The sequence below is a fragment of the Strix uralensis genome, chromosome 23 (genome assembly GCF_047716275.1).
Source record: "Strix uralensis isolate ZFMK-TIS-50842 chromosome 23, bStrUra1, whole genome shotgun sequence".
Classification (NCBI taxonomy): domain Eukaryota; kingdom Metazoa; phylum Chordata; class Aves; order Strigiformes; family Strigidae; genus Strix; species Strix uralensis.
The window spans coordinates 877,949-900,885 of NC_133994.1; the positions used below are offsets into that span (position 1 = coordinate 877,949).

At 57.7% G+C, this 22,937-nt stretch overlaps 1 protein-coding gene across 3 annotated transcripts in view; it reads right to left on the reverse strand.

The window, feature by feature from the left end:
• AJAP1 (adherens junctions associated protein 1) overlaps nucleotides 1-22,937 on the reverse strand; it is a 44,532-nt gene that overhangs the window by 14,441 nt on the left and 7,154 nt on the right. For all 3 annotated transcript variants that reach the window (XR_012632045.1, XR_012632046.1, XM_074892894.1), the window contains exons 2-3: nucleotides 12,510-13,180; nucleotides 1,876-1,963 (exon numbers count right to left, since the gene is read on the reverse strand). Coding sequence is in view for 1 of the 3 variants with exons in the window: in XM_074892894.1 (XP_074748995.1) it covers nucleotides 1,876-1,963; nucleotides 12,510-13,180 (759 nt within the window). In the remaining 2 variants the exon portion in view is untranslated. The remainder of the gene's footprint in view (nucleotides 1-1,875; nucleotides 1,964-12,509; nucleotides 13,181-22,937) is intronic.

Here is a 22,937-nt window from a genome sequence, read left to right on the forward strand (position 1 = left end):
GGAACCTGCCCTCGAGCAGGCTGGTCCTGTTTAAGGGTCTAAACACTGATTTAATGAGGATGTCACTTTTTTCCCAACAGGATTGACAGCGCCTATCGTCATGCTGGAGTTTGAGAAGATCGCAACTCCAAGGGCAGCCGGAGCTGTGGATGCTGGTGCTGCCGGCACTGCCTGCGCTGCCCTGTGCTGCCTGCACTGCCGAGCTGTGGGCCTGGAGCCCGGAGTGGCACCAGCCGGGGTGGCATTAGCTCCACACCGGCTGGCACAACCGAGTGAGACGGCTGCTAAACTAACCGCCAGCCCCCCCACGGCACGTTTGCAGGAGTAACGACAAGGACACTGGCGCGGCCATCGCTCACCATCCCGCTCGAGGGGGATGGTGACAGCCAAGGGGCGGGGGTGGAAACCGCGTCCTGTTTGGGGCCAGGGTCTAAATGTGATGGGAGCCAGTCCCGCCGCAGAGCCTGTGGCCGGCCCTCGCCGGGGGTAGCCCAGCTCACGGCGAGAAAAACCAGAGCGGTTTGGCAAATGTTAGAGCTGAGCAAAGTCATCGGGGTGCTGCTTTTCTGCTTGTGACTGCTGACAGAGCTCGCCTGCAGGTATCCTCCAGTGATTTCACAATTTCACTTATTGTAAACAATTTCTATTCTACTCTAATCACTGTATTTGTTTTTTTTTCCCTTTCTGGCTTCAGTATTAGGTTACCCAAGCTGTTCTGCCAAGCTGTGGTCGGCCGGATCAATACGTACTGCTTACGACACTATTAGAGAAAAATCCCAGAAGTGTTTTATAAAGTATTTTTCCTGCTCTTTCATTGAAATACTGCTACAACTAGGGAAGTTTAGAGAAGTAAATCCCATCAGATACAGAAACAAGCATCACCGGCTGCACTCCCGACGCCTCCCTGCAGGCCCGATCCCAGCAAAGCGAACTCGTCTGTGGGGCGAGGAGCTCGGCGCTTGGGGCCAGCCGCAACGCTTCGTTACAGCTCTGCCGGGATGAAGGTGCCTCCGTAGCCCTGCAGATAAGTTTTTCTCTAACCCTGGGGAGCGAGCGGGTCTCTGCATCCACCTGGTTCTCAAACCTCCTCCTGGGTGCAGGAATTGGTTTGCGGCAGCACCTGGGGAGAGCTCGGGATGGCAGAGCGGGCAGGAGGAGATGCCAGAGGAGAGAACTGCCGGCGCCGAGCTCCAGCCAAAGCCCTACGCCAGCAAGGCTGACCTCAAAGTAGGCCAGTTTCCCTGGGAAAATAGGTAAAGTCGCGAGCGCCTGAAGCGAACAGCTAACCTATTTCACCATACGCCCAGCCATGCTGAGAGAATAAACGGGAGCAAATTAAGCTGGAGGAGCACACGAGCGCTCCGGGGGACGGGGCATGCTTCAAAGCAGCAGCACCCGAAGGGCTCAGAAGGTGCCCTTGAGTCCCTGGAGTTGTAGGGAAAGGTCAGAAAACGCAACTGTGGCTTGCGGAGCCAGGCTGGTGTGTAAAGGAGCAGCGGCAAAGGTGGTGGGGGAGATGCCACCCAGCGTGGGCAGGTCCTGGCACCTTTGCAGGGACACCCGCTGCGGCCGAACACACGGCTCTGACCTCGCTGGTGGCATCACGTTGCAGCGACTCAGTCCCTGGTCACACGCTGGTCCCCAAAGCCACCCCCAGCGTGGTGAGAGGTGGGGGAACTGCAGAGGCACAGATGAACCCTGGCTCCCCCACCCCCTCCAGAGGTTTCGGTATTAAAAAAAAACCCATCTTCTCCCGCAATGCCTTTCCAAAGCCATCCTGGCGGATGCCACGCAGCTGGAAAAGCATCCCTCATCCCACCCTGTCCCTGTCCCCGCACCACCCCCCAAGCCAAAGAGACCCAGGAGGGACCTTACCAATTTTTTAAGACAAGAGTTGTTATCAGAGCGGCTATGACCATGATGAGGGACACGGTAATAGTGATTATCTGATGAACCGCCAGACCTGTGGAGAAAAGAAACGAGAGAGAGTGGGGATGGGAGCCAAGGGGGATCCCCGGCCGTGGCGAGCAAAGCCCCCCACCGCACACAGACCCCCCTCCACCGCCACCTCCCTCCCAGCCCCTCCCCGGCGCAGGGCCGTACGCAGCCCCCAGCAGCGGCGATGCAATCCTCTCTCCTGCCTTACATAAAATAATCTTTAAGCCAGGCTTCTCATTTCCTATCCTCTCAAGTATGTTCCTTGTCAGCCCGAATTAGGCATGAAGAACGGAAGAGATGTGAAGACGTATCCCCTCCGGGACGGAAAGGGAAACTTGAGCGCAGCCTTGCAGTGGGTGCAGGATTAACCAGAGATAATAATTACCACACTAACTGCTGCTCACTTAGAAGGTCGGATGGGCTCATTTTCTCCTAATTCACCTTACACAGGGTATAATTTTGGGTCGTGTATCATTCCTAATGAGCAGTTTGGAAACAAAAGCATCTCAATGTACAGTATGTTTGTGATTTTGTGCTGCTTTACAGTTGCAATTTCGTAATGAAATGATTTTCCTGGCTGCAGCCCAAGGATGTGCTATTTTTCACAAACAGATGTTGCAGCTCCTGATGGATGGTATTTTTAATAAATAAGTGTTAGCATGACAGGAAAACAAGCAGTTTTATATATATATATATATATACATACACATGCGCGTCTGTGCAATACATGCGTGCTGGGGGCAAGGCAACCACTGCTCCCGGCCGGCTGCCCACAGGCAAGGACGGGTTCTGCGCAGGGGCCACAGCTCGGCCGCAGCTGGGGATGCCCACGGGGATGCCCCCGGGGCTGCTGCGGCCGCAGACCCGAGAGGGAGGTGGGCAGGTGCTGCCAGCCTGCCTGGCCACGGGTCTCAGCAGTGAACCGGCCGCAGTAGCTCTTCTAGCGCCGGCAGCCGTACACACGCTCATCCCTTCCCCGAAAAAGTGGCGTGTGCCCGGCGTGTCCCCTCCTCGGAGGGTGGAAAACTCTCCCGGGAGGGACAGGTCAGGAGAGCAGCAGCACTCGGGGGACTTTGAGCAGAGCATCCCCACGCTGTCCTGGGAACGCCGCCCGGGGCTCTCCCACGCTCCCCAGCAGAGGATCTGGGGCCACACCGTGGCCCCCCCTCTTTTGGCACCACACACCCCGCTCTCGTGGCAGGCTGGTGTGAGACTGAGCAGCAGCCCAAGCACCAGGCTGGGTAATTAGGCCAGATGAGATTTATCAGTGGTATTTTAAACTGTGGATTACGCTTGAGCTCCACCGCCTTCTCTCAAAGGACAAAAGTTTTGATTCCCTTGAAATTTGCTCTCTCATCTCCCCCTGCTCATCCCCGCACCCTGGGGGTTTCGGTCCCTGCCCACGCTGCCAACACTCATCAAGTGGGAAAAGCTGCTCGAGTTTCACCCAACTCCCAGGGCAAAGCTGCCACCTCCCAGGGCGTGCAGGCGCTCGACGCCTCCCTAGCCCACACACCTCCAAAAATCACTAATGTCCCAGAAACACGATTGAAAACGCGCCTGGCCTGGGGAAGAGCAGGAGAAAAGCTGCGCAAAAGCTGTGGACTTTGCCGCCAGGACGCGTCCTGGGCGTAAATCAAAACGCTCAGAAACGTGAGTCTTGACAGTTTAATATAATAAACCCAAGGTCACCTTTGGCAAGTCTGATTCACCAAAACACACCCAAGTGCCAGAGCGATCGCTCGCGAGGAGCTGGCGTGGCAGGGAGGGAGTTGCTCGGGAAGGCCGGGCGTGGAGGGCAGCGGAGTGATGGCCTGGCACCCGCCCCGGCGACCACAAAGCTCTTGCAGAGCAAAGCTCTCACCACCACAATAAAAGCAGCGGGCTTTCGGGAAGGAAGCATGCACCCGGCATCGTCCAGCGCTCATCCCGCTTTGCCAGCCGATACGCTATGGGGGAGATCTGGGAGAAGAGCTGGAGGGAAGAGCAGGGATCCTGACTGCTTTTAAGGACAGGACGTGGTCTGGAGTGGCAGATGTCAGCCACGCCACGGAGATCACTGGGAAGGAGTTTTCTAGAAGCACAACCAAGGAGAAATAACTTCCCAAAGGCCAACACTTCCGAAACGGCAGCTCTTCTGATCCTGGCATGGTCCCAGCGCTGGGCCGGCTGAAGGCAAGAGCCCACCGAAATGCAGGGAGGTGCAGAAAGCTGGAAAACCCGGGTGCTTTGGGGTTCCTCCCTGCTCCCCAGGCTGCAAGCCGCGCGCTCCCTCCCTGAGGAGCCATGGGACAGACAGACGCATGGCTGCTCGCCAGCCCCCGCGCCCTGGTGAAGCCGAGCACAGCGGGATGGGATGCGTCAGGGTTATTTTTCTCCCTCGACTCAAGCACCTATTTTGCAAATGACCCATTTCCTCCATTTACTCCCAATTACACTTCAATTGGTTCAAACACGCTGTGACAAGGCTCCTCCAGAGAACGGCTGGCGCGAGCAGCTGCCAGAACAAAGAGCGGGTCAGGGGAAGTGAACGCGAGGGCTGGGGACGGTGGTGGCAGAGGATGGCGAGAACCCGTCACCCGCTTCCTCCGCACCAGCTCCAGCTCCAGAGGGGTCCGACGCCAGGGAGCAGCCACTGGGCTTCGTGCCCTCAAGGAGGAGACCTGGCACGGCCTCGCAGGACCCATCTGCGGCTCTGCAGGCTGGGGGGCTCCAAACCGACGGCCAACACCCATGGGGACACCCGGAGCTGCCGAGCCCAGAGCTGCATGGGCTGCCAGAGTCATCCTCCCCCCACAGCCAAATTATTTGCTCCTCGGCTGCTCCCTCCGGCTTTTGTTTCCCGAGGGGATTCACAGGGAAAACGCCGGCGGGGCTTCCCACCTCCCGCCAGCATCCCACGGGCCGAAGGCGAGGCGCGGATGAAAGACTTCTGGCCCCGCGCTTCGGGTCCCCGGAGGACGGTCGCGAAGGGAGCCGTGTCCCGACGGAGCCGAGGAGCGCAGCCGGCAGCTCCCAGCTCCCGCGTGCCGGGTCAGGAGCGACGCCCACCCCGGCAGCAGCCCGGCCGCAGCCTTCGCGGCAATCTTGGAGCAGCTCCCAGTGGGACACTGCCGAAAAAGATAAAAGGAAAGGCTCTAAAAATAAAATAAAAACAGCCCAGTGCCTGATTCCTTTGAAAACAGAAGCAGCATCGGAAATGAGACCTTCTGCAAAGATGGGAGCCGAGGCAGAGGCGGCAGGGACACGGGAGAACCTAACGATGCAATTAATCCTTGTGCTTACATAATGGGAAACGCGCAGGCAGAACAGATTGCAGGTGGCTGAGCACTGGGAAGGATGGCAGCTCTTTGGAGCAGGACACATGGATTTTAAGAAGGGCTGGATAATTTTAGACTCCATCACATACATAAGTCGCCATATGTACCAGCATAGAAGAAAGTTCCTTTGCATCGCATATTAATTCTGCACCAGAGCCCAGGGGGATTTCAAGGGACGGGGATGTTTTTCCCAACAGCGTTAACCACAGCAGGGACGGAAAAGGGAAAGGGACCTGCTGGGTAACTGGGATGATTTCCTGGGAAGCCCTATAGCGATACCCACTGCAATAAAGACCAGTAGGTCTTTAGTCTTTGCAAATACATCAAATCCTTTCCTCTAGGCCTTCAAAGAAATGTCTGGAACTGTACAGAGCAAAATCAAACAGAAACATCCAGGCTGCAAGAGCAGGAGTTAATGGATGGGGCATCCTGGGAGAGGGGAACATCCCGTGAGGGACACACTCCACCTGGGGGTGAGGAGAGATGAAAGGGAGAGATGGCCGCGAAGAGCAAAGCATTATTTTAAACACGGCCCTAGGAGCCCAATCCATCTGGAGGAAAGGGACCTGGAGGATAAAATCAATAGCTCATAAAGCAAAATTACCCTCCTCCTCCGGCACAGGAAAGCCTCCTGGCACGCACGTAACTCACAGCGAAAGCCTGCGCCCCCAGAACGCGGGGCAGACTGCGGGAAAGAACCTGCAAGCGGGAATTACGGCGCCTCAGTTTTGTTTGCCCATCTCTGTGGCAAACATTTCCAACGGCAAAGCTCCGATCCCAGCGAGTTACAGAACCCGGCAGTCACTTAATTACGGGTTGATAACCAGGACGAGCCAAGCTGCAGGAAGGGCAGAGGCTGGCGGGAGATGGGGGAGGGACACCTGGCGAGCTGCCGCCCCATCCCGCCCCGCCGCGGCAGCTCCAAACGCCTCGTCTCTGCGAGGGGACTGCGAGCGGTTCCCTCTTACAAGGCTTTTACTAGGCAATTTGACGCAGTGACCATTTAACTCGGGGGTAATTACAGGAGAAGTATTTAATGGAATTGAAAGTGTGTCCAAACCCCTGCGCTTCTGCTAGTGCAGCAGAATTTAATGTGTCGCCTGCCAGGAGGGAAAGCTCTTCAAAGGCGCTCTTTGAACCCTTGGAAATGCTGAAATATTGCTGGGTTTTTCTGTGCTGTCCGAGCGCACTCTGCTCTCACCGGGGACTTCTCGTCCCCTCTGGCGGTGGGAGACCCAGCCTCAGCATCCCCACGGGCAGCAGCCGTGCATCAACCCGCAAAATGCACAAGTCCAAATTTCCCAAGTCCAGGGAAAAACCTTGTTAAAGCAAGCAAATGGCCAGGGCTTTTTTAATATGTTATTCTAAAGACCATATATTTGCCACCGAGATGAAAGTGCTGAGTTCTGGCCTTTCTGGCCACCTTTTGAAATGGCTCCCAGACAGCTCTGCATCAACAGAATTAATTCCATGAGAAAATCCATTTGAGACTAATGTCTTGCTACTGCAGAAGTGTGCAATGGCAACGAACAGGAGATATAAGCTCTTAATTAAAAACAAAGAGAACCTCTATCCCCCAAGGCCTTTATTTCAACAGCTCTGGTTAGGAAGACCATATTTTTCATTTTCCCAATAAAAACAGCTACGAGCCGCAACTCTTTGAAGACCCTTGTCAAGGCCTCTAAGCTGCATAAAATTAAAAAAGGGAAAAACAGCTCTGTTTCATTTTGCAGAGTATAATCTTGAGTTACCATTAGTGGTAGGAAAACAACAGATGCTCTGAGTACCTGCTACGCCCCAGCCAGGAGGGCTGTGACCAAGCACCCAAGCCCCTTCACGCACACGTGCCGCGCAGGTTGTTTCCTTGTTTCTTTCTCCCCGCTCTGCCTCAGACTTCCCACATCTCCCAGTTTGACCTGAAATGCTGCAAGAGGGTAAATCTCCTCAATAAGGCAGGGCTGGGTCTGCCAGCACGTGGCCAGGAGCAGGGAGGGTTGAGGCACAGAGGCAAGCCCTGGACTGCAGCAGGATTTCCACATGCACCGTCAGGCCCTAACGCATCTCCTGCTCGCCCCTCGATCAAAGCATCGCGTCTAACCACGGAGGGACCATCCCAAACGGGCCCCAGCAACAATCATGAAAAAGAAACTGGCTCCTGGGAGCAGCTTAAGTGCTTATAGAGAGGGAAAGGGAATCAGCACCGTGGCAATTGTTCCCGGCCAAAATAACCTTCTAAGCAATTTCCACGGTGAGCATCACAGCCCACGCAGAAGCCAACAACCGCCGCTGCTGCTGCTGCTACCTCCGCCTGCCCCGCGCTCAGCTCGGCACAGCACCGTGTCGGGCAGCCGGACACGCTGCATCCCCCAGCCCGAGGGGCACGCCAGTCCTGCCTGCCACAGCTCTCCCAGCGAACGATTCCTCTCGGGCGGCTCAGCAACTGTCCACGGCGCCCGGCCCGGCTCCCTGCCGGCATCCCAGCAGGCAAAATGCAACTGGTAGAGCCGCACGAGCCCCGAACGGGGAAGGGCCGAGCTGATGGGCTCTGCAGTAGCTGAGCAGCCGGTACCGCACCGCCGGGCAGTGGAGCGGCAAAGACAGCAACCACCGGAGAGGATCCACTGCTCAAACCCAGTCAGTCAGGCACGGGAGCCTGGCAGTTGGCTGGCTGCCCGCTTCGGGCATCATCCCCCGCTGCCTCCAGACACGGGGATGGCGATGCCGGCGGCTGCCCGAGGAGGGGCTCTCTCCGAAGTGAGGTCTTCTGGCGGGGCTCAGCATCCCATCCTCATCCCTGCCACGAGTCTCCTTCCTCTGGTCTCACATGCCCTGGGCACGGGGATGCCTCTGCCTCCTCCTGAGCATCCGGCTGGGCTCCAGAGGCGTTACAGCTTCCCCAGCCATCAGAAAACGCATCTGATCCCTGAAAGCCTCATCCAGCCCATAAAGCTGCTTTCGGACAGAAAAATTCAATCAGAAGCGTTGTGCGGCCGCTCTGCAGCAATCACAGCCACCAACGGCCTTTCCCAGGGGGATCAGTCAGACTTTGCCGTAACACCAACCCTGCTGCTGTTTAATAGCTTGTAAGAAAAGTAATTTACAAAAACCATGAGGGTTAGATACAAGGGAGGAGATATGGCAGGAGTCTTCTTGGAAAACCCTGTTGCGGTGCAAAGCCGGTTCATCTGCTGCCTGACCCGCTGCGCCGGGAAACTGCCTTGGGTCCGCTCCTCTTAACACCCCTCCTGCCTTCAAAGCAGAGTTTGGGCAGGCAAAGCCCCTTGGTTTTCCACCTGGCAAATCAGGGCGACTGGCTCCAAAACCCAGCCCAGTGAGCATTAGTCATCCTGAAGTGAAAATGCAGCTCTTCAGCGAAAAAAAAACCCCACACTAAGGTTCCTGGAAACCTCCTGGTATTTTGGGTTGGACTGATGAAAGGAGGAGAACATCCTGCTGCTGCTGCCGCTGCTGTGAAATATTCTTGCCAAGAACAAAGATCCTAGAGGCTTATGTTAAAGACACTGGGACTTATCTTCTCAGGTGTTACAGCAAATATCACCAAGCAATAAATACTTCTGAGAGCAGCAGAGGAGAGTTTCTGGCTCATTTAGCCACACGTGGGTGAAGGCACACACACACACGCACGACATCTGCTAATCCCGGGGAGCAGAGAGTCCCTTCTCCCTCGCCAGAGAGAGCTCAGCTCACAGCCACGCTCGGTTCTTGCTTCAGCCAGCATCCTCCAGCCTCGAGGAAAACTGCAGCGGATGCACGGCCTTACGCAGGATCCTTCGGGAACCTCCCGGGAAAGGCGACCGGCGGGTGCCGGCCCTGGAGATGCCGTCCAGCCCCCTCGCCTCCCCTCCGGCCGCCAGCTCCCCACGCCTTCGCACGGCGGATCAAAGAGGCGGCTCCATCCCAACCGCCCAGGGTTTTCTTTTAAACACATTTTATCTTTAATTAATTCCTTTGAAGCCTGTCGCATCCGCTATCTCCTTGCATCCAGTGCCCCCTCTCCTGCACCCTCTTTTTGAAGGCACGGTCAGCTCCTGGCGGGGAAGCAAATATCTCTATTATTATTATTTATTCCCAATACGCTCCCGGCCAGCAGCGGGGAGGGAGCAGAGGGTGGGCTGGGGCACACCATGAGCTGGGCTCCGGCTGCCGGCACGGCAGGTGCCCACACTAGCACCCACACAGCTCCTTACCCCCACCTAGGAGCACCTGGGCCCACAAACCCGGCCCCCACCTCTGCCCTGGCCCTGGGGAGGGGGTGCCCCTCAGCCCCAGCTCCTTCACGAGCACACCGCTCGCAGACCACGATGCCAAACTTGTTGCGCACCAGCAATCCAACCACCATTAAGAGCAGCAGACGGCACATAAAGTCTTCTGCCTTATAAAGCACTTAAAGGTTTAATTAAAGACGGCTTTATTCTAATAATACTGAAAGGACAGCCTCAGACAACCCAGCAAGTGCAATTCATGCCTTCACTGACAGCCTCTGATTCATTCTTCTCTTTTCTTCTTTTTTTTGGCTGAGCCCACAGTACAGGAGGATGCTCTGCCTCGGTGGCGGAGCCCAGCCTGCGCGGAGAGCACCAGCGTGGCCGCCCCGCTGAAAGCTCCTTACGGCCCTTGCGTCCTGCAGCACGCTGGAATTTTAATTATTTCTCTTTCTGTGTTCTGCCATAAAACGATTATGACAGTCCCCAAAAAAGGAAGCACATTTTTGAAAAGCATAAGCATAAACTCCGCCTGGGTGAACATATTGCGTCCCCATCTGAGTGCCACCAGCACTCTGCCAGGCGCCGAGGGCGCCGGGGTGGCACCGGGACAATGGCACTGGGGCTGGGGGTCACCCCGAGCAGCCCAGAGCCCATTTCTTTATGGACACTGCAAGTCATCCCTCTCCTGCCTTTTCTCCTACCTACAAGCGGAATATTTGCTATTCCAGGGGAATTTTTTTAAGCTTGTTTTTGCTGCTAGTGAGTCACGGAGAGATGTTGTTTCTGTTTTTTCTCTCGCTCTCCAGTGAGGAGGAGCAGGGCGAGCGGAAGATCTAACCAAGCAGGACGGCTTCACCTGCTCCTCTAAGTGAGTGCTGCTGCCTTCGCTGAGGTGCCCCCTCCCCACGTGAGCCCTAAGGACCTCCCTGGTCCCCCCAACATCACCAAGCACCCAGGAGCAAGGGCAGGGTGCAGGGGGGACATGCAGGGATGCAGCACCCTCAGCAGCACCCGCTCCAACAGGACTGTGGGGGCCCCTTGGATGTGGGAGCCCTGAGGTGGCTCTGCTGGCTCCTGGGGTGGCCCCAGCTCCGTCAGGTGCTGCAAGTGGGGCCCCCCCGACCCCCCGGCTGCTGCCGGAGAGAGCTGAAGGACCGCAAGCTGCGAGAGCAGCATCCCTCCCCGCGAGAGCAGCATCCCTCCTCGCCCGCCCGCCCGCCTCGGGCTCCTATCGCGCCGTGCGGTGCCTTGCGGGACGGGATTTGCGATGCTCGCTGAGGCAAATAAAAAGTACAGATGAGTTACCTAATCCTAATTTGTAGCCATATGTTTTTCCCAGCAGAGAACAAACACTTCCAGCCGCTAAAGCTTATATAACAGAGAGGAGCAGGGCTTGAAAAATGCACAGCCTCGCACAGGCGCGTCGCCAGCAGAACTGGCAGCGGCACGGCCGGTGCTTCGAGACGGTGGCGTTGGCCACTGGCTCCCAAAACGGTCACCCCGAGGCACGGCGGGGCTCAGTGTTCCCCACCGGGAGCCTGCTGGGGCCCTCCTGGGCGCTCAGCCCTGGCGGCAGGAGGAAAAGCAGACCCAGAGCTCGGGCGCTTTTCTATTTAGGGTGGACAGGCTGAGCTTAAAAAGGTCCTTCAGCCCCAGGAAGGAGTTTATTGTATTCACCACGCGGCAAAAAGTAAGTTAATTAGCAAAAACTCCGATCACAGAAAAAGCCTTTAATGAGAGCTAAGAGGCGGCAGATTAAAGCAGCCGGCCCCAGGGGAGGCTGCCGGGACACGGAGGCTTGGGGCTGGTGGTCTGCGGGCCAGGGAGGGCAGCGGCAGCACCGGCAGGCAGGCTGTGTGGGCAGGCGGTACGGGCAGGCGGTACGGGCAGGCGGTACAGGCAGGTGGTACGGGCAGGCGGTACGGGCAGGCGGTACAGGCAGGCGGTACGGGCAGGCGGTACAGGCAGGTGGTACGGGCAGGCGGTACGGGCAGGCGGTACAGGCAGGTGGTACGGGCAGGCGGTACAGGCAGGTGGTACGGGCAGGCGGTACGGGCAGGCGGTATGGGCAGGCAGCACGGGCAGGCAGCACGGGCAGGCAGTATGGGCAGGCGGTATGGGCAGGCAGTACAGGCAGGTGGTACGGGCAGGCACACAGCAGCACCACCGGCTCGTCCTCGCCTAAACGAGGCCACCGACTCCAAAACGCTGCACGTGCTGCAAACGGAGCCGGCAACGAGCCCACCGGACCCCGCGCGCCCGCAGCGGACGATGCCGCCGAGGCCGGAGGCGCCGACTGGAGCCAGTCCGGGGAGATGAGGCCGAGGATCTCGTCACGCGTGTCACGCAGCGAGCAGCTCACGCCAGCAGTCGTTATCAACGCTCCCTCACTAATTTATCCAACCAATTCCAGCGTTTTTTTAAAAGGTGTGTAGGCTGGGAGTTTTTTCACTGCTATAAATAACTCCTCTAAGTCAGGAACAACACTATGGTTCACTTGTCTCTTTCTGCCAAGCAGGGCAGGCTAGATAAATTAATTGGGATTAAGATTAGGCCATAAAATTCTTTTTCGATTCGACTAGAAAATCACTGTGGGCTAAAAGCAGTCGATGCACAGTGAATAAATTCTGTAAACTAAACAACGGTGTCCCACAGTTTAATACTGGCAATAACAAATATAATTTGAAATAAATGGGAAGCAGCTTTCCCATCCATGTCCACGCAGCAGACAGCGCTGGGGGAACGCGTCGCCGTGCCCGAGCGCCGCGCTGAACACGATTACGGGAGATGGGCTGGGGATGGATTCCGCTAATGGGAAAAACACAGCAAGCTACTGGAAAACACTTCGGATAAAAGCCATGAATCAGAGCTGCTGCTTCCCTCCTGAGTGCTCTTGTTTAACACCATACACTTATTTCTGTCCTGGGCAGCGCTGCCACCAGGGAACTTGTGTCACAGTGACCCCTCCGCCCCAGGACCTCCCAGTCCTCCCAGTTTACCCGCCATGGCCCCCGGCAGACCCTACCTGTGCTGTCTCCCAGCCCACGGGGCGGGCGAGCATCCTTGCCGCCGCTGCTGTGGCCGGCGGCTGGCTCGGCGGTGCTGGTGCGGCCGGGGCTGCCGCGGGGCACGTCCCCACCGGGCGCGGGAGCCAGGGTGCTGGGGGGTGCACGGGGCGGCGTGGCGGCGGCGGTGGCGGCGGCGGCGGTGGTGGTGGTGGTTGTGGTGGTGGTGGTGGTGGTGGCGGCGGTGGTGAAGGCGCCGGGCAGCGTGCTGCTCTCCAGGGAGTCCTCCTCGCCCGTGGGGCCCCAGATGATGACCTCAGGCATCATCGTGGTCTGCCCGTCCCGGGGGGCGAAGCCGCGCCCGCGCAGTTGCCGCCGACCCCTCCGGGAGCGGTGCCGGTGCGGGGGGTGGCCAGCGGGCAGCGGGGCCGGCGTGGGGGGTGGCCGGTGGGAGCGGGGTCTCTGCGGGGGGGACACGGGGGTGCAGGTCCAAGGGGGTCCGGGGCGTCGCAGCTCCTCGCCGCTTCCCGCACCCCACAGTGAGCCGCGGGACAGTCTGTGCCGGAGCGGTGGCCGCGGCGAGAGCCTCTCCCCAGCACCGCTGGCTGGCGGCTGGCAGCTGGCAAGGTCCATGGCTAGGTGGAACATGGCTATTAAAATCCAAGCATGGCTTCCAAGCGGGCAACCTGACCTGTGGACAGACAGCAACCGTGTTAGGAAGGCAGGGGAGCCACCCCACGCTCCCCTCCGGCACGGTGCGCCCCGGCTCCCCCCACCCGGCCACCCAAGACAGCCCCTGGCAGCGTGGGAAAGCTGTGCCATCAGCCTCCCCCCGCACCCCAGCCAGAGACCCCTGAAATGGCATTGCAGCCCCCAAACCCACCCCCAGGAACAAGGCGGATCAAGGGCCCCCATCCAAAACCGTGGCTTTCCCACTTCTCAGTCTGTCTGTGAACGCCGCGAGCGACTCGAGGATGGATTTTACCATGGAGGGCCCTGAGGAACCAGCCAGCGCCTGCGTTGCCCAACCTCAGCCCTTTTAGATGAATTATCTAAAGCAGACAGACAAGCGGAGCGTTGGCAGCTGCCGTATGGGCGAGCCCTGAGCCAGGGTACAAGGAGCTCGTGGAGGGCCGCGGCATTAACCCCTCAACGAGCTGAAGCAAAGCGGACGTGGACTCTTGCGTGGGCACGTGTGACCTGTCACAGCGGTCGCCCACGCCGCAGCAGGAGACGGCGCCCGGTGCCGAATGCGGCCCCGCGGCACTGGGATGCGCCGCCTCGGCGAAGCCCCTGCCCCAGCAGGAAGGACGAGCAGCCCCTCTCACTTCTCGCTCTTTCACAGCAGAGCTGGAAGTCACGCCGAACTGTTGGCAGGCTCGGTATTTACAATTTTGCTTTGATGTAACGTGCCACCATCGTGTCATGTCATGTCACATCAAAGCCCTTCCCTTCCTCAGCGGCACCACACCTTGCGAGGTTCCGCTTCACTCTCGTCTCCTCCTAAGATGCTACCCCGTGCAAAGTGTTTCACGGTAAGAAAATGCCTGATACACAAATTTTTCTTGTTTGTTTTTTTTTTTTTTCCCTCCAGGAAAGAAACCATTAGGCCAAAGCCCAAAAATCTTTACTCCACTTTATTCAGCTTTTACACAAGGAAGACTTTTGTCGAACTCAGCAGGAGTTAATGAGAGCTTTATATGGCTAAATAGACTAATCCTCCGCAGCGCTGCGCCCCGTAAAGTCCTTGGTAGCACTACAAAATGTGCATCTGGTTGACAGAAGCATTTGTACACTCCCTCCACGCGTGAGCAAATGAAGCTAAAGGAGCTGACCTGGATACTCTCAGGCACAGTCTTTTTCTGCTCAGAGGATCTCTTTTTTTTCCCTAATTGGGTATTTTTTCAAAGCGTAACAGCATTTATTTTGGGGAGGAATAAGGTGACGCAGGGAAAGAGCGCAGAAGGAGAAAGGGAAGAGCCAGAAACAGACAACATAAACCAAAATAGTTCAGGCTGGGGGAGGAAGGATTTCAAGGCTCAAAAAACCACAAACCACCCAAAATGTTGTTGGTGAGGTGTTTTTTTTTAGAGGCCGGCAGAGCGGTGGCAGTGCCGGGGGGGGCAGCACGACGAGTGTCTCCCACGTGCTGTGCACCGGCGAGGAGTCAGGAGCTCGGGCTTCTAGCGAGAGCATCCCCCACGGATTCACCTTCGCGGCGCTCGCATTCACTCTCGTGACACGTCAGGCTCGATTCCAGCCTCTGCCTGACTCCCTAATGCCACCTGAAATGTCTCCTTGAGAGGAATGAGAGGTGCTGGGCACCCCCTAGTGCTATGCTCACCCCAGGTATCACCTCTCTCCCCGAGCAAGCCCCCCGCATCGGGCACGTTCATTAACAGCCACCTAACGAGGCGAGGGAAGATGCACCCAGCCCAAACTTGGTGCTCGCTAAACCCCAGCTGCTGTGTGGAAGCTTCTGAAAGACAAAATGCCAGTCCTCGGTACTTGGGATTGGCAGCTCGCAGGAAAACCAGATTTTTTTTCCCCTCTTCCCATTTCCTCCCGCGTGCTTGTGACATTCTCAAGCTGCAGTGACGGCAGACCCGAGCTGGCGGCGCCGCTCCCCACAGCACCAGGAGGACACGTGGGACAATGCCACGTACAACCCCCCGGCTTCACACGGGTCGGGCCAGAAACTCGTGCCCAAGCGCAGCCAGGCAGCAATGGGTGACACCTGGGTGTCCCTTGCTCCTGGCACCACTCCCCAGGCCACAGCCTCTGGGGAGGGACACGGTGGGGGACGCCCAAGGCTCAGAGGGGGCAGCACCCTGTCCTGCCCCACGGACGGTGTGGGTCACCCTCCTGCCTTCGAGCGATGCCAGCCAAGGGGCTGTCACCCAAGGAGAGTCCTCCCGGCCAACCCCCCGTGGCTGGCACGTGCCCAGGAGGTGGCTTCTGGGACGGGAGCGGCGAGTCCGGTTACCTCGGAGGAATTTTGCGTGGCATGCAATCTTTTGAGGGCTTTGCAACAACAGATAAGAGCAAGTGTCCTTCAGAATAAATAGCAGCGTGTAGGAGTTGCCGTTGTCTAGGCAACGCAGCGCGATGTGCTCGGCGCGGCGGCGGGGATGCGGCAATGCGTGGCGGGGCCGGCGGTGGCCGGGGCCCCAGGCTCCACCGCAGGACCCCTCCTTCCCTCCCCCCACCACTCCTCCTGCTCCCCCAGCCCCACTCGAGCACCCTGCCCAAGCTGGCAGCGAGAGAGATGCGTCCCAAGGGCAGCCCAGGGAGCAGGTCCACATCCCACCCTGAGGTCCTGCCGCCTCGCACTCGCCCCCAAACCACCCGGGCTGGCCCACAGACACGGGCTGCCCCTCCTGACATGGGACCCCCACACCTCCCCATCGCCAGAACAGGCAGGGAGCATCCCTCGGCTCTCGGGAGGCGTGAGCAGCAAGTCACCCTGCTCGGAGCCTGCTCGGACGTTTGAGCTTTGCTGAGACATCAAATGGCACAAACCCTCCTCCAACCGCATGAGCCACATCCCCCCGGCCGGCAAGCAGAGGTGAGAGGAACCTCCACGGCTCTCAGTGCAGGGAGTAACTCACCCGTGGCACCCACAGAGGGGTCCCGTCGTAAGGAAGGGGAGAAAGGGGCTGGCCGTGCACATGGCACCCATCTGCCTTGGTTCGGGGATGGGGCAGGCAGGGCTGCGACTGTGCTGAACCCTCTCAAATCAGGATTTTAAATTAATGATTCTCCCCATAAACACACACAAAAACACCACCTTTTTTTCCCTTGCAAAGAGATATGAGGAGAGTGGGCAATTTTCATCTTATTCCTTTTCCCATCTTGGAGGTGAATGGGAACGTTGTCCCAAAATGATTCTCAAACTCAACGAAAAATTCAACAAAACTCTGAAATTGGGTTAAAAAAAGAAACGAGCAGTGGAGATATTTGAGAAGATGAAATCCCTTCTTCATCCGAAATCTCCTCATCCAAAGCCTTTGCTCCCACGAACCACGAATCCGCTCCCGCGGCTTAATGGATGGAGAGGCGGCCGTGTCCTCACACCGTAAGGGAAACTGCCACAAATATTTACCTGCACTTTGTGAGAAGTGCAAGAGCAGTTTTCAAGGAAACTACTCAGATAATTAGAGGGCTCATGCACATTAAGCGCTGCAGGGTTGCTTTGCTGAGCCCAACCGAGCCAATCTCCAGTTTAAAGGCGATGGCGTTGTGGGGCTGAAGGTGTTTCAGACGGAGCCGTAGCAGCCCTCCCGCCGCACGCGACGTGTTTCAGAACCCTCCACAGTACAAAAAACCCGACTCAAATCCTTTCTGATGCAGCCATTTGCTTTGAAGAGGAGGCAAGTTGGCACTTAACAGAGATATTAATTTCAAGGAGGCCAGAGGACGCGATCTCGCCGCGCTCTTCGCTGGGCGGGAGGAGGCTGCCAGGGCTGGCGCCGTGATGCCGCCCGGCTCCTCCGGCCTCGCCACCCCCGCGCCAGCAGCCCCGCAGCCTTCGGCTCCTTCCCCACCGGGAAAGCCGCGACGACCGAATCCCTCCCACCGCGACGAAGCTTCACGTGCCTACAGCAGCCCCCGAGCACTTTGAGGGGCACGCAAAAGGAATGTTTTAGTAATCAGGGATCTGGGATTGTGGCAGAGCTGAAAACACAAGTTCATCTCTGTCCTGGGATTATTTTACAAACACGTGGAGTGGGGAACGGCAGCCCCCAGCCCCCCCTTGACCTGCGTCCCGGCCACAAACCCAAACCCGCTGCCCCGGGCCATCAGCCGGGCCCTTCGCCCTGCAACGCGCTGCAGCCCCGGGGCAGGCGCGGGGGCTTCGCCGCGCTCTCCGCAGCAACGCGCGACATTTCCTGATCAGTGAGGAGCGTCACGGGGCGCTTAGTGCTCGTGAAGCGACGGAGCTGCACGTGCTGGCGGAGCAGTACAGCACGGGAGCTGGGACAGAAAAGATGAGAGCAGGCAGGACAAATGGAATAAAACCCCTCTTCCGCCGCCCTCCACACACGTTAGTTTGCGTTTCTATCCACGGAGGCAGCTGGCCTGAGCACCCCCAGGGCAGAGACGGCTGTGGGAGCACTGGGGTCCGGCAGCACGAGGGGAGGGGAGACCCCACACTGAGCCCAGGGCTGGCGGCACCCCAGGGCCTGTCCTTGGCTTGGTGCCACCTCACCCTTGGGCCACGCTGCTTCTTGAGCACACTCTGCCACGCTGGGCGAGAGCCAGAGCTTCCAGAGAAGTTCCCACCTCGCCACCATGCCCAGGTTTTTAATTCCCACAGCTCTGAAGGCTGCGGAGCCCAGCGCCGCTTCGGGGGGCTGCCTTGGAAATCAGCCGCTGCCACTTGCATGTGTGTGGGAAGGGAAAGCAGGAACATCCCGCATGGCTGGAGGGAGGAGGTGCACAGAGCAGGAGGGAAACGCCTCTGCCCCAGTCCCAGGGACCGTTGGTGGCACCACTGGTGAGCCCCAATGCCATGGGCAGGACACGGGTTAATCCAGTGGCTGCAAAACCAGGCAACCGCTGCACCCCCAGAAATCCCCGAGTTGGGTCATCTGCCTGAGCAATTAGCTGGGATCATGGTCACCAAGCGGCTCTGACAAACGGCAAAACACAACCTGTCAGCAGCCTGCAAGCCATTTGCACGTCACCCATTTCCCCGAAGCCTCAGAAGGCTCCCTGGAGCGTGAAGCCCAGGGCAGCGCTGGCGAGAGGTGCCTATTTGCGTCCCTTTCATAAGGTGCTTGTGTGCTCTCCAACACCGGCCGCTTTCTCCTGCCTGTGCAGACACTTCACAGGCAGCATTAAATGCCGAATAGGCTGATTTTTAATGCAGAGTTATACAAATGGAGCCATTCTTCCATTTCATGCCTCCTGTTAGGTAATCTATTGGTATTGCACAGGGAATCAAGGTTATGTCCTTGTTGGGGTGATTTACGAACTCTGAGCATTTCATATCTCCAAACACCAAGTGAGACAGAGACAAAAATATTCCAGCAGACGCCCAGAGCGCGAGCAGGAGCCGTGGCCAGAGGGACAGGGCGATGTTTGCTTGTCCCAGGCAAGACCCAGCAGGAAAGCGGGTGCCACGCTCTAGGAAAAGCGTCCTCGGCTGCATGTCCTACAGAGGCGTCCGGAGCGCGGCACGTCATGGGAGTGTGTGCAGGAACTCGCTGGCTTCGTACGGATAAAGAATGAGGCCGCTGCATCTTGGCGGGTGACTTTCACGCTGGAGCAAGAGGAAGAGGGGAAAGTTTCGGTGGCAGACACTTGGCCTGCAATCGCGCGTCCTCGCCGAGGTGGGGACTGCGGACCCAGCGCCTGCCGCAGCCGCTCTCCTCTCCAGCCCCGCTTTCGTGCGTGACGATCCCTGCAGTGCAGCGATGTCCTTTGTTGTGACACTACCAGCCATCGCCATGGAAATAGAGCACCACCGGGCTGCCACGGGACCTCCCTTCGCCGGGCTGGGAGGAAGGAAGCTGCGCGTTCCCGGGCACGGGCGGCACAGACGGGTGCCAAAAGGCACGTGGTGAGTTACGCAGGAGACCCCGCAGAGCACCCCGGCAGGGCACCCAGCACAGCACCCACCGCACCCCAGATCCGCATCGGGACCACGGGCACCGCCGACCCCAGCACCTCTCTCCCAAGCCGTGTTTTGCTCCGGGACAAGTCGCTCCGAACCCAGACCCAGCGGGAAGTGGGAACGTACCATTCACTGCGCCGTCTGCAGCCACGACTTCTTCCAAGATAATTATAAATTTGCAACAATATGGCTGCCAAGCTCTTTAAAGCCGGGACTGGGAATTAAGGCACAAAAGCTGACACACAGTAGCACCTAGGTAAATTAAATGTGCCACATCACTACCTACCTATATTACAGAACTGAGCTTCAGGATTACCTACTAATAAAAGTGATATTTAAAACAAGTCCGGAGTTCCTCTGCTCTCCCCCTCCTCCCCACAAGTAATTAAACCGACACTGCTTCCCACGGCAGAGGGGATGGGATTTATCACGGAGGGAAATCAGCAGAGGGTGAAATAGGCTGAACCCTCACCACCACACTTGCACGGCCAGGCAGACGGTGCCCGTTTCCCTGGAAAATGGGGCGAAAAGATGTTGGCCAGGGCTGGGGAGCAGCGGGTCCTCCCCAGGACAGAAATGCCGAGATGGAGGCGGCTGGATCCGTCCCTGCCTGCACCTGGGGGGACGCATCCCGCGGAGGAGCGGGGGGCAGGAGGGCGGCCACGGCGGAGGGGAGCCGCTCGCTTTTCTGCCTCTGTCTTGAGCTCACCCAGCTGCAAATAAACAATTTTAACATCTGAATAGCCGCGAGTGCGGAAGGCATAATTAATACCCAGCGGTACCGCCAATATGCTGATGCGGTAGGCACAGCCCCTGCCAAGGCTGTCACAGAGCAGATCTGGCTGCTCTCACCGTCGGGTCCCGTCCTTCGCTGGAGGCAGAGAAAGGGCAAAGCTCCAAGCGCAGCAGCCCTGGGCTGGTGCCGGAGCCCACCGGTGCGGGACCCCTCCGGCACATCCCACGCCGTGGGAAGCAGCACGGTCTCACGGAGCAACGCGGGAAAGAGGAATAAAGGAGAAAACGGAGAGAACAGGCGCACGTGGCATTCCTGCAAAGGCAAAAGCAGGTTTGCTCCATGTGCCTGGCCACTGCCAAAGCCGAGCCAACCTTTAACCGCGGGTTTCAAGTTCAGTTCCCATTTTCAAAGACTTTGGAGGATGCTGACAGGACTAAGGGGTGCTCAGTGCCTGCAGCCGGCCTGAGGATGAGTGCGAGAGCTCAGCGAACGCAGCGAGCTGGCAAACATCGTCCAAGATTGCCAGCCTAGTTCGACTTGCTCTAAAAAGGGCACAACATCTGCTGCAGAGTGTTTTCCCCGGTCTTGCGGGATTATTTCAGATAGGATTTGAAAAGCGCCGGGGGCGAGAAGCCCAGAAGTCAGCGTGTGCCTTCAGACAGAGAAACGTCTTCAGCAAATTTCGGCGCTCGGTGATTCACCCGCCGCTGCTCCGGCAGAAGGAGCTCCAGGCGCGGTCTAGCTCCCCCGGGAAGACTCAGCGGGCTGCGGTTCCATCCGCCAGACGTTGCGAGGCAGGGCCTGGGCAAGCCGCCCTGCGCTGCCTGCGCTGCCTGCACCACGGTCACGCTGCCTCCCGCCCCAGCAGGGCAACAAACTGCCCCAGCCGGGCAACAAAGCACCCCAAGTGCTTGCTCTGGGGCGGGGGGGGGACCATCTCAGCTGCAGGCTCAGCCACCGCAGCCCAGGGTAGGGCTGAAGCATCCCCCCCCGCGGGCACGGCGCAGCCAACCCAGCCGGCAAACACTGCGCGCATTTAAGCGTGGCAGGGCCGGACAGTGGGGCATTTCATCAAACCGTCGGAACTAACACTCGGGGCTTTGTCCCGCCCGGATAAAGGGGGTTTGTGAGCGCTGGCTTTTCCAGCCCAAACCTGCACCTGTCGCCGACTTATCCCGCTCGTCCCCCCCGAAGCCTGCACCAGCGCTGGGGCTCAGGCGGCAGCAAGAGCTTCGGTGCTGACACAACTTGCTGGGAAGTTTCTCGCAGATTTCCAAATCCACCAAAAATCTTGTCGAAGAGTCACAGCCTCCTGCTCCATTCTTGGGGGTATTAAAAAAATCCCACAGACCTAGGGAAATTGGGGGTTTTTTCCCCCCTTATTTTAGCTTCTATCTAAACCTCCTCGTGTATCCCACCACCCCACGTGCACCGCAAAATCACTTCCAAGACTTTACTCGCTAACACCCACCCAGGAGGTCCTGGGAGCAGAGAACACCTCCCGCTTTCACCAAACTGGTGCTGCTGAAGGGGAGGGACAGCGACATACGTGTGGGGGCACTAAACCTGGGAGCTTAGAGATCATCCCTGACGCTGTACAGAATAAATAAGGACGGCAGTTGGGTTTAGCAGCTCCCCGCTACGGGCTCACAGAGGAAGGGGCGCTGCCCCCACAGCCACAAACAAAGGAGTTGCTCATTTCCCTGCTTTGCTCATGAACTTTCTTCCTTTGCCACACACCTGCCCCCCGTATAACCAGTCTGTGGGCAAAGGCGGGTTTCTGCAGGACAATCGGGCCTCCTCCTCGGACAAAACAATGGGTTTTCCTCTAAAGCCTGTATCCACGAAGGCACGGTGATTTTGAGAGACAGAGACTATTTGAACCCAGCCCTGGGGCTCTGAAGGGACCTACAGAGAAGAAGACCATGGTACAAGCTACTGCTTACACCGCCCTTTAACACCACCGCTTCACTGATAAATAACCCCAGCACTTATCTTATTTTCTAAATTAATGTGCTCAAGCGTGTCATTACAATGTACTGTCATGGTTTAGGAAACGCTTTGATCTAAAAAAGTAAGATAAGTTAGCTCAGTACATATAAAGTAGTAGCTTAATGAGCTTTAAAACAAAATAATTAAAATAGGTTCATTGCATTGTTGTAACAATACGGCTTCACAGGAGCCGTGATCGGAGTCCACCGCTCTGCCTGCCGAGACACCCGCACCAACGGGAGGTACCACCACTGTGGAAAATACCCAAGGAGAAAATATCTCCCAATGGGATTTTTAATGATGATCTCTCAAAAAGCTCCACTTTCCTGGGAGTGAAGACAAGCATTGACCCTGCTGGAAACGCCCAGACGACCGGCACAGGGCCCGGCTATCCCCTTCCCGCGGCGAGGGCTGGGTGTCCGCGTGGGAAATCCGAGCGACGCGGGTCTGAGCTCCAGCCCTGTGGTCTCCTGGTAGAGCTCCTCTCGATTCACACCGGAGTAACTGAGATCCGCCCCTGGCTTTCTCCCGGGAGGTCCCCGGCAGCCTGGGGACACACAGGCCCTGCCTTGAACCCTCAGCAGCCATAGACGGGAACGAACACAGGGAAAGCGTGAAGAGTTTCAAAAGATCCAGTAACTCTTACAGAAATGGAGAAGATAAGAGAAATAAAGCCTCTAAAAGCAGACAAATAGACAGATGGCTTTTATGGAGCACGAAATACAAAAAAATAGAAGCAGCAGAGCACTCTTTGAAGGTGTGAAACATCAATAGAAAAGCCTGGAGAAAGGAAAAGCACAAGAGCTGGGGTGCGAGGGAGGGGAGCACAGCGCAGGGCATCGCATCGCCTGGCCGAGGCTCCGGCACGGTGCCAGGGAGCTCCTGGCCCCCCCAGCTCCCGAGCGGGGCACTGGGGCTCTGCCCAGCCCCGCAGCGGGGACACCCCACTGCTGGAGAAGGCTGACAGCTTGACACGCTTCATGGAGAACAGAGAATGGCCCAAAAAGATGGAGAAAAAGCCAAGCCAAAATAGAAAGCAAAGGCAGGGAGAATGAAATCCGGGGCAAAGACCCTTGATCCTTTCATACAGAGGCTTAA